This window comes from Siphateles boraxobius, unplaced genomic scaffold (assembly GCF_051911475.1).
Source record: "Siphateles boraxobius isolate OS27281-9 unplaced genomic scaffold, OSU_SipBor_1 29, whole genome shotgun sequence".
Taxonomy (NCBI): Eukaryota; Metazoa; Chordata; class Actinopteri; order Cypriniformes; family Leuciscidae; genus Siphateles; species Siphateles boraxobius.
In genome coordinates this window covers 6,922,636-6,934,745 of record NW_027508908.1, presented here as the reverse complement: position 1 = coordinate 6,934,745, position 12,110 = coordinate 6,922,636, and the positions used below count along the sequence as shown (strand labels likewise).

At 35.5% G+C, this 12,110-nt stretch overlaps 1 protein-coding gene across 2 annotated transcripts in view; it reads left to right on the top strand.

Moving 5' to 3' along the window:
* evi5l (ecotropic viral integration site 5 like) overlaps nt 1-12,110 on the top strand; it is a 51,440-nt gene that overhangs the window by 29,156 nt on the left and 10,174 nt on the right. The window contains exons 15-20 of one of the 2 annotated variants that reach the window (XM_077246384.1): nt 160-300; nt 553-714; nt 1,010-1,156; nt 2,171-2,266; nt 2,579-2,674; nt 6,819-7,025. In XM_077246384.1, coding sequence (XP_077102499.1) covers nt 160-300; nt 553-714; nt 1,010-1,156; nt 2,171-2,266; nt 2,579-2,674; nt 6,819-7,025 — 849 coding nt within the window. Of the gene's footprint in view, nt 1-159; nt 301-552; nt 715-1,009; nt 1,157-2,170; nt 2,267-2,578; nt 2,675-5,757; nt 5,803-6,818; nt 7,026-12,110 lie in introns of those variants that run through there. The other variant, XM_077246383.1, reaches the window with a different exon arrangement.

The window sequence follows — 12,110 nt, the reverse complement described above, 5'->3', positions numbered from 1 at the left end:
ATGATTAGATCATCAGTTGCGATGATACGGCTGATATGGCTTGTGCACACACAAATGATAAGTGAAATTATGTTGAATTGCATGAAAAAATATACTGCTTTTTAGTACTAAATGGTGCTGATGCATAATACTTAATGGTATATTGTCTGCATATTGTAGAGGAACAGCTCTCTGCCTGATGAGATCAATGTAGCTCAGCTGCAGGAGGAGCTGAAGCTGGTGAAACTGAGAGAGCAGGAGACCCTACGTTCCTTCAGAGAGATGCAAGAGGCCGTTACTGATCTCAACCACTGCTGGCAGGTGCAGAATCTACACATCCCTACTGAGCGCTACATAGCTTTACTCTACAGAATTCAGATTTTTTTGTTTTGTTTTGCACTGCATTGTCATTTTCATTTGTTGATTGTTTTGACGTTCATAAAAAAGAATGAATTTCTGTTCATCAAGAATGGACTAATAGAATTATTTCCCATTCTCCCCCATTCCATCACTTTATTGGTTCTTCTACAGGTCATCAAATCTAATTCTTTGCAAACCTTTTTTTTATGGCAGAATCATACGTCCCGTGGAGGAGGAGGCCATTGGAAAGAGTCTCCTAAGAAGAATGCCTTGAATGAGCTGCAGGATAAACTGATGAGTTTGAGACTGCGAGAGGCTCAGGGTCAGGCTGAACTCAAAGAGGTCAAACTTAAAAACCTGCAGCTGGAGAGCCAGGTTAGAACTACAATGCCTGTCCGTATCAGTGTTATTTTAGTATAATTTTAGTATAAAAGTAATGTATTTTTATATATGTGTATATATATATATATATATTTTTTTTAATTATTATAAATACATATAATATATATATTTTTTAAATTATTATTATAAATACATATAATTTTTATATATATATATATATATATATATATATATATATATATATATATATATAGTATAATATGAAAACATCCAATATAGAAAAAAAACTCTTGAAACAACACCATGCCTTTTCTCCTGGTCTCCATAGAACCAGATCAACTGTAAACTAGTTGGCAGACATGAGCAAGAGAGCGCCAGCCTGCAGGAAAGACTGCAGAATGCTCTTTCTCACAACAAAACACTACAAAGCCAGCTCAACGAAATGAAGAGAAAGCAGGCCGAGTTTGACTGCAAGGTACAATGCATTCACAGTCATACAATTCAGGAAGGACAGATTCAATGAGATAAACAGTAAATGGGATGCACAATAAATCAGTGCCATATTGGTTATTGCCTAGCATAAGAAATTTTTTTTATTTCCTATATGTGACCCTGGATCACAAAACCAGTCTTTAGTAGCACGGGTATATTTGTGGCAATAGCCAACAATACATTGTGGGTCAAAATTATAAATTTTTCTTTTATGCCAAAAATCATTAGGATATTAAGTAAAGATCATGTTCCATGAAGATATTTTGTATATTTCCTACCGTAAATGTATAAAACATTTATTTTTGTGAGTGAATGTAGCACAAATTTCCACTTGTGGACAATAAAGGAACTAAACTAAAACAATCACATAAATGGACAACTTTAAAGGCGATTTTCTCAATGTTTAGATTTTTTTGCACCCTCAGATTCCAGATTTTCAAATAGTTGTATCTCGACCAAATATTGTCCTATCCTAACAAACCATACAACAATGGAAAGCTTATTTATTCAGCTTTCATGTGATGTATACATCTCAATTTAAAAAAAAAAAGACCCATATGACTGGTTTTGTCATCCAGGGTCACATATTTTTATATTTAGATTACCTTCATCATCTAACCCTCACTTAAAGTAAATTTTTAAAAACACTCTTAGGTGTCAAAATAAATAAAAATTTCTCATGCTGTAGTTAATCTTGCTGTAATGACTATATTCACTTGTAGCATTTACAATGATAAATCTTAGTTTTTATTGTTTATTATTTATTTGTTTAGACAATAGTATAGAATTGTATATATATGCCATTTATCCGTCATCAGCCATAGCATAAAACAATTATCCTTTTATTAGTATTAGACAGAATTTTTATATCAGTGCATCCCTAGCAAATAAACATAGTTAGACTACAACCAAAATTACATTTATAGATTAATGCATTAATTAGAATGTAGAATTGTATGTGTAAAATGTAGAAATAATTTAGCTGTCTGACCTTTAGAGCAAAGAAGAGGTGATGGCAGTGCGTCTAAGAGAAGCTGACAGCATGGCCGCTATGGCTGAACTCCGGCAAAAGATTGCCGACCTAGAAATACAGGTGAGAAATACAGGCCTACATATGTGCAATTACTGTCAACTTGACTATTTAACAGAAGTTGTATTTCTCTTCTGTAAAACAGCTATGCTAGTTGGTATAATGCACAATTTCTTGAGTAAATGTTAGCAATAAGTGAACAATCGTTTTTTTACATCTCATTAAATTGTTTAATGCAAATATCAGGATTACTTAACTATAGATAAAGCTCTGTCGATATAGGAAAATATCAGTTGATCACTAAGTTTTCTGTGTATATATTGGTATATACAGAGTATAATCAAATGTAAATGTGTGTGTATGTATTGCCTAAAGAAAGAGGAAGGACTGATCCAAGGCCAGCTGAATCACTCAGACTCCAAACAGTATATAACTCAACTGAGGCAGCAGATCGCTGAACTCAAGAACGAGGTGAGGTTTTCACAAACAAACACACCCATACATGCACTAGTATGCAAGTTCAGCTGATATCTGTAACAGTCTTTGCACTTGCATCGTAATCTGTGATCAGAAAAAAAAGTCCATAACATTTAAATCCCACATTATTGTAGCTAAAAAGCACTTACTGTACCATGATCCCTACTACACAAACCTGGTTTCTCAAATTTTGATTTATTCCTATTAGTATGGCTCTTTTATGTTTTACAGTCTGCACTTTGCCACCATTTTTCTTAGTATACTCTATGACCGGTTACCTTTCTACCTCATTTTAGAGTGGTATTGTTGTGCTTTTCTTGGCATTTGGGACCCTCCCTAACCACAGTAAAAACCACTCGAAAATCTTTTTCCCCATTCCCCCCATATGCCCTCACACACACAGGCGGCTTTGATGGTTTGATACTGTGGTGCTTTACCCACGCACCCAGTCACAACCCGGTCTCACGCACTTCATGTGATGATCTTGCTCATTTGTAGAAAAACCTTTCGTGACAGGGGGTGTGAGAGTGTGTTGACATTCTCTTTCTCTTGAATGTATTTCCCTCCCTTTCACCTCTCTGTTCATGTATCACTCCGTCTTTCATCTCTCGTTTTCATCCCTCTTTTCGTTTTTGATTTCGTCACCGCCAGTCACGTTTCCTCTCGCTCGATAGCTTTGCTTGTGTCAGTGTTTACATACAAATTTGAAGTGATTATGCTCCAGTTTCATGGTTACTGTAATCACTGAGTTGAGATGCATTGTGGCCGCTTTCAAAGGACGGATTTACATCAGAGTTTTACATGTGCTCATATTCTGCCTTGAAATCAGGTCACCATATGTTCTGTTGTGCCAAAGATTTAGAATCATTTTTAATCAAAACAAATCAACTTGAAGAAATCCTGCAGACTTATATAACACAATATGATTGCAAATTTTAGATTGACCTTTTTTTTGTACTTTAACATTATAAAATTGGTAACTATTATAATTTGGGGTTTCGATACTGTCAAATGAATCTGTACTAGCTAGCTAACTTATCCTTTACCATAAAAAACTTTTCTGTTATGTATTGTGTATTTATTAGGGCTGATTCAAATTTTACATGAAATTCCAAAGAATTAATCAAATTATTTGCAATTAATCGCGCATCACTATTTAGACAGAACATTTAAATCATTTTAAAACATTCATTCATTTCATTTATGGTGGCTGACAAATGCATTGAATCGACATCACAAAAGCTGGCTTTAGGTAGCAATATCAATTAATTTTTTTTATTTCCATGTCATTGAACATAAACCACTAGCCTGCAGTTCACAACCATCTATTTCTATTAATTTGTCTGGTGTCAAGGCTGTTTATATATATATTTATTTATATATATACATAATCATTTTTTTTAACCGTTCAGCACTGAATGTGCTTTTCATTATCATGTACTTTGAAAAAATCTCGGTGATGTCCTAATTCGGAAGTGCTGTGCACTGACTTTTGCTCTGTGGTTTTGGCTGAAACGAGATCAACCAGACAGAGGAAGTGAGAGGTGGGGCTTGTGTAGATGATAGTCTCAGGAAGCTTTTCCATTGGTTAACCACAGCCCCTCCCACTCCCACACTCACAAATTGCTAAAGAACTTATTGGGAAACCCATGACGTTTCAGGTCTGAGATTTTAGCAGAATACCTGTTTTAAGTCTCTCACGAATGTTAGGACTGTCACACATACACACGCAATCACACTCACTTAGGCTCACTGACTCAGAAGGGAAGATCTGAAATGAGAGCAAAAAATTGTGGTCCATTTCTGTCACGCAAGAAAATCCGCTCACTATGTGATTCACACACATCCATAGTCGCATATTCTCCAAGGGGACAAAGATTTAAGCATACAAATGGTACCACAAAAGTTACATATCAAAACAAACATGCAAAAAGTCTTGAAGATCTATATATGGAGCCAAATTAAAATAAATAAATAGATTTAAAAAATAAATTTAGATATACTAATAGGTAAAAAAAAAAACATGTTGATAAATATATAAAACCACTAAATTCCAATTAATATTAAACACATACATCTTGTAGTGCTTCTTTTTGTGCAAAAAAAATATTCTATCATTTGTGAATTGTGTAACATTTCTGTAAAAAGCCTCAATCAATTTGCTAACACTTTATTTTAAGGCTAGTTACAGGTAACATGTACTTGCTATAGTTATAACAGTAAAGTATGCATAACTACTAGTAACTAACCCTAACCTTAACCCCATTATACATGTAATATAGAGGAGAGTAATATTAATCAGTACTTGTTTGTGTAATTACACAGTAACAACATCTCCAAATAAGTTGTGACCATCAATTAAAACCAAACCACAGGGTGCTTTACAGAGAAATAGTGACAAACTGATCTTAATCACATTGCATGTGTATACTTTGTTCTAACACCTCTCTGATAAGCAGAAGCTCCATCAGCACACATTGAAGACCACTACTCGTTGCTATAGAAACATGCCAACCTGTGGGAAAAAAATGGGGTAAATGTGGTGTTGTGTGCCTTTTAATGTCAGTGTTTTTATTTTACAGATAAATAAAGACATTTCTGTTTGATTCTCAGAAAATAAACCACAACTCATGTTATGAACATTTTCAGATTTAACCCTTTTTTAACAGGTCAAAAGTGAGTCAGTAATTTATTTTAAAGTGTCTATTTTAGCTAATGTTGTTCTTTTTTATGGTTATGAATAAATTGCATCACTTTCATAGTGTATGTTGTTTTTTGGATGCTTACCAGGCCTTTTAATTAGCTAAGTCAGCTATACTTCCTTGGTCAACCACCTTCCATATGCTGGCACTGCTTCTTTCCGATACTATTACAGTTTTTATTAATATTTAGTTTTTGCTTTTATATTTTCCATTTTCATCAGTTTAGCAATTTTGTTATGCACTTTTTGTAATTAAAAAATAAATAAAAAAAAAAATATATATATATATATATATATATATACTATATATATATATATATATATATATATATATACTATATATATATTGTTTTATGAATGTTTTTTTTAGTTTTAGATATTTTAGCACATCAAGTTAAACTAGATGAAAATGAGAAATGTGAAATAAAGTACGTTTTTTTATATTTTATTTAATTTCAGTGGTTAAAAGGGTTAAATTCTGTCATTAATTGCTTACTCTCATGTTGTTCCAAACCCGGAAGACCTTCGTTCGTCTTCGGAACACAAGTGAAGATATTTTTGATGAAATCCAAGAGGTTTCTGAACCACCCATGTGCAGCAATGTCATTTCAACTTTTAAGGTTATAGTTATAAAGACATCGTTAAAATAGTTCATTTGACTACAGTAGTTCAACCTTAATGTCATGAAGTGACGAGAATACTTTTTTGTGCGCAAAAAAACAAACAAAAATAACGACTTTACTCAACAATTTGTTCTCTTCCACGTTATTCTCCTACGCTGTTGATGTAGTGTAAACAGTGCAGCACTTCCTGGTTCTACGTCAGAACGCCGCCTCACTATTGGCCAGCTCCTGCGTCAGCATCACACGCATGTGTCATGGTGCTCACATGACCAGCGTCGGCCAATAGTAAGGGATCGTTCTGACATAGAAACCGGAAGCGCTGCACTGTTTACACTACATCAACAGCGTAGGAGAATGACGTGGAAGAGAAGAGATTGTTAAATAAAGTTTTTGGGGAAATTTTGCGCACAAAATGTATTCTCAACGCTTTATAACTTCACATTTGAACCACTGTAGTCACATGGACTATTTTAACGATTTCTTTACTACCTTTCTTGGCCTTGAAAGTTGAAATGACGTTGCTGCACACGGGTGGTTCAGAAACCTCTCGGATTTCATCAAAAATATCTTCATTTGTGTTCCAAAGATAAACAAAGATCTTACGGGTTTGGAACAACATGAGAGTGAGTAATTAATGACTGAATTTTCATATGGTTTTAGGTTTCGTTTTACTTAACTATAATAACCCTGGCTAGACGGGCACCAATACAGCATAAACTACCTTGAAAACAGGTTTTTTATGCAGGGCTGTGCATTTGTACGAATATTTGCTGGAATATAGAACTTGCCAACCCCCTTCTCTTGAACATTTTAGATCAGGCAGCTGCGTGGACAGCGCTCCAAGTTCCAGAATACCAGTGGTGGCGCTTATCAGGACCTATGTTTGGAAAGCCCAGCGTCTGCGGAAGGCGATTACCTCAGTTCAGACGAGGACCTTCTTCAGAGCCACCTGCCTGTGACCGCCCTGTATCCACATCACTCGTCACCTCGTCTGGACAGTCAAGGCAGCACGGACAGTGATGGAGAGGAAAGAAACCCCATTCAAAACCCCTGCCAAGACCCCCTGCCTAACCAGCAGCAGCTTTACCCGGGCATGGTGTGTTCCGAAGGACTCGAGAACTGAGATTCCTTGAAATTGTGGGACAAGGAGAATTGAAAACTTTAGAAAAAGACATGATTAGACTGCAGAAAATGCACACACATATAGCGTGAGAGAGAGATTATGTACATTCACCCAAAAGCTGTCAGAGGTAGGGCAGGAAACTGATGCATAGCGCAACACTCTCATAGTATATGTTTCCCTCACTCTAGCTCTGTCCGAAATCTGGAAAAAACGACGCCTTTACTGGCAGTATACGATGATGGCACCAAGGCATATTCCGATCCAGTGTTTGCCTTCCATCTGTTCGACTTATAATGTTGCCACAATCCTGTGCGTTAAGTTTGGCGGTTTGTGCTAAAATGACATCTGATAAAGTGATTAGAAATGCAAGATTCTTTTTCATGTTTTTGAAAACTTAAGATTACATCTTACCAAGAAATTGCATTGTATTCAGACAAGTATTTATTTGGTTTATGTCTAAACTTCACTTGAATTTGTTCTAGATCATTAGACGTGACGTTTGGTGTCTTGGAAGCTGGCCTGAAACTAGTTTCCTAAGGCGGTACGTTCATACAAATACATGGCAGCTGCCTTCGGTTTCGGACACAGCCTCTGTGTGTCTCTCTCTTATTCTTTCTCTTTGCCTTACTCTCTCTTTTACTTGGTCTTTTTGTCAGTGTGTCTGTTGCGCTACATGTAATTCTTAAACTTATTGTATTCATAGGACTGAATTTGGAGTTCTGTGTACCATATACCAACATATATACATACGTATATATTCTCCTCTCAGAGTGCCAGAAAGTTTGGTCATTTCCGCCATTTTCTCCTATCAAAGAAAACAGTGTGGCTTTGAAACTACCTCTAAGGGTGCTTTCACGATTGCCTGGTCCGAACCCGAGTTTGATTGCTCCCCCCTTGTCACGACGCAGGAGAAGGCGGTAAAATGCATAGCGTTGCTCACCTTACTTTTATATTATGGTTTTTGAACCTTTGGTTTTGTTTTCAGCACATCAGCACAAGCACAAGCATCAGCACATAATGGCACTTGCATCTATCTGCAGCGTATGTACTGCAAATGTTCTTAAGAGTGCAGGAGTCCATTTCTGCTGAAGGCAAGCAGAAATGAGATATACATTCTCTCGTCTTGCAGTGCGTCAGTCACACTTGTCAGGAAATTGAGTGAGAACACACCCAAACACAAAAGGTGCATCCCAATTCGCATACTTGTGCACAACTCTTTGCCGTTTTGTAGTATTAAAAGTGCGAGTAGTGTATTCACAGCGAAAATTCCTAGAAGAAAAAGTCCACTCTAAATACTCTGATGATGGACTTAATAAACTCAAAAAAAAATGAAGTGTGGAATGTTGGACACTTCATCCTCTCATCTTTCACAGCTTTAATTGAATAGTGGAGGGGGAGGGGCTTTCAGACCGATGTTGAATGACAAAATAACCATATAAAAATTCATACTCTGTTGAGTTCATAATGCATAAGTACATAGTGTATAAGTGCATAGTGTAGGGTTGGGTATCTTGAATTTTAATGATTTCGATTCTATTTATTCATTCTGATTCTTATCGATTCCTAATTTCGATTCCAATAAGGTAAAAAACTTGTATATCATTCACATTTATTTTAAGTCTCAATGCAAAACATTTCTTTGTAGTTGAATACAATCAACAAAAATCATCCAGTTAAAGAACACTTACACAAGGAACTTTTGCCTAATATAATATATTTGCCTAATAATTAACTAATATACATTTCAACTAATATAAATGTCTTTATTAAAGACAAATAAACACTCAGTACTTAAAAAATAACAAATAAACAAATTACATTACCAATATAGTTACAAAAGTTATTCTGTCAAGAACAGCAACTGAATTTTCTCTTTGTCTTTTTTTATTTGATTAAGGTTATTATAGTATAGTATAGTATAGTATAGTATAGTATAGTATAGTATAGTATAGTATAGTAGATAGCAGCAGGAATATTGGGCTGCTGTCACTTTAAAAGTCCCATGGATCCAATATACTTTAATGCATTTTCTTTGTCAACTGTTTACGTTCACATAACCGTCTGTGTTTGCGCAAATATTTTGACATATCTTTTACTATTCAGTATGAGAGGCGGCTTTCTGTGCACACTTTTTGGATGTGAATGGTTTAAAAACACATTAAAATCACTAAATTTTATTACAAGTATTAAGTTAGGATTAAGTAAGTACCTTAAGTAAGGATTTTTGATTCCCAACCCTAGCATTGTGTATAGTGCATCATTTGGGATGCACCTACAGATTTATAGAATTAAATGTCAGCAGCGAACCGTCCCCCAGATCTCCCTGTTTTAGGCGAACTTTAGGCAGTTCGCGGATGCGCACCAAACAAACCAGACTCTTACGTCAATCGAACCCGGGTGCGCACAAAATGTGTGAAAGCACCCTAATTTAACCAGACTTTCCCTTTGAGCATACCAAATTCACCAATACAACAGCCATCTGGCTTGAAATGAGGTGGCAGAGGAGAGAAAAATTCAGCAGGAATACACACCTGCAATACACTGAAAGTTTGGATTAGCAACATCCTATCAAATCTTTGGCTTTGGAAATCATAGGATTGTCACGCTCAGTGGGTGCCTAACGTAGGGACCATCTCTCTCTTTGTCTACTGTTTCTTTAGAGGCTTGCAGCAGAAAATGGTGCTGGACGTTCTTCATTTTTCTGTATTGTTCTTCTGAAGAGGATGTGCACCTCGTATGTTTTTCTCAAACGCAACAGACACTACAATCACTTTAATGAGAGGTAAAGGCTGAAGGAGAATAAGAATGAACAAAGTCGTATTATATAATGTAATAGGGATGTTAATAGTTACATGCATAGATGAATATTACCGTAGCTCATCCATGTATTTGTGTGTGTGTTTTATACAAAAACAAAGAAAGGCGATCAAAATTTTGGATGGAAAAAAAATCCATTGCAAAAGAAAACTATTGTGTGTCAACATTGCCAAATGTTTATTTTTTATGTTATTTATGTTTATTTCTTGTTGTTTTTTTTATAATGTACATGTACTTCATGCATACAGAGGCCAAATATTTAATTCATACTATTCTTCTGTGCCAATCCTGAAAAACAGCTTGAGGCTGAAACTACAGGGTCTCCAGAAAAGAGATTAGTTTAAAAAAAAAGGGTAAAGAAAAGGAAAAACAACAGCTGCTATGACATTTTTTAGTTATTTTATTATTATTTTTAAATATGTTCACAAGGATAACCCCTCTCCCATGTAGAGTAGATCTATATGTCCAAGATATACTGTGAACTTATTATTGACTTGATGCTCATCGGCAATGAGTTGCCTAGACTTGTATTCGAATTTGATTTGCATTTCACAATTCCGCGTTTTACCACCAGTTATAGTCAGTTACTGATTCTGACTTATAACAGTTAACATGAGATTTTGAGTCTGTGCTGATTCTAAAGCAACTTCCTGAAGCGTTTGTGATGACTTGCTCATGGTTTTGTTATTGAAAAAAGTCTTTTTGACTCGTAGAGCTACTGCTTGCTTGCATTTGATTGAACTACAGAAGGTTTACAAACAAACGTAACTACTAAACTTAATGACATAATGTGAGATTTTGTATATATGCGTATATTAATAACACTTTTCTTCCTTTTAAGCAAATTTGGTCACTTTAATTATTCTACCCACTATTTCGTAACATGTCTAAGACTACCATCTGTCTCAGTACTGTCTACGATGTCGTGTTTGTCTGACCACACTTGGTGCATCAGTGTCATTGCCTTTCCCCACTACTGCCTCATTCTGCTAAAGCTCACTGATCATTGTATTAATCAGACATTTTAGGTGTTTACATGACTTTCTGAGAGCAAAACAGCAAGACATGTGCACCCTTTATTGACAAAAAACAGTGTGAAGCTGCTCTCAGTCATATCTCTGACATCGATGCATTACAAGACATCAAAAAAGGCATTTACAGTATGTGCTGAATCTGAATGGGAAGCCGTATAAGTGTGTTCATAAAGCATATCTACTTTTGAGTGGTCAGCTTTCAAGGTCATCTGGGGTTGCTGTTTTAACTTCTCACAGTGTTGTATTGACTGACACTTGCCTTTTGTTTCCTGCAAAATTGTTTATGAATGGAAATGATTGTGTGGAGTGGCTATTTTTCCTTTCATCAAACCTGTTATAACCCTTTTACTTTTCAAAATATCTTATGGACATGTTATAGCTAAAAGAAAATAGACTGAGAAATAACAGTGCAAATTAGTCCAGTCATAATATTTTATGCATATACAGACTTTTATTTTGTTTCATTTTGCAGTATAAATAAAAACTAAACTCAAGACCTCTAGCATCAACTAGGTTTTTACTCTGATTTAGCACATCCTTCCTGTTCCGCAATGACCTCTGTAACATTTAAAACCATCCACAAAACTGGTTTCAGAAGTGTGTAACGTTTATAAACCGGTGTTCTTTGCAAGAAAAGCAGCAAGTAAAGGAAGTTGCCGTGCACCTTTCATTCGCTGGTCTTCAAAGCGAAACCTTTGCAGAGGGTCCCAGTAGATGAAGAACTTATTCAAGCAGTCATTTTACCAACATTTGTTCTGGTTTGGGACTGTTGGATTTCAAACAGTCGAAGGAAACTGTCCTCACAACTTGATTACAACACACAACGGTTTTGTGGTGTGCGTTTTAGGTTCTGAAGAATATTTGCTAATAGGAAATCAGAAATTTCTGTTTTGAAATTCACTTGAGAGAATGAGTTTGGTAACCATTGTTGTTGTTAATTGAGTCGATTTTGTTTAAAAGTCATTTTAACAGAAAAGTCATTTATACAGTGTAGTCAAACACATTTCTGTCTCGCATTGAGCTCTAGTTTGTGATCAGAAGAAAAAAGGATGAATGAAAAATGTTATGGTGATGATAATGATGTGGTATTATGAGTCAGTTTTCCCTGCATACGGTCCTTCACATATCTCAG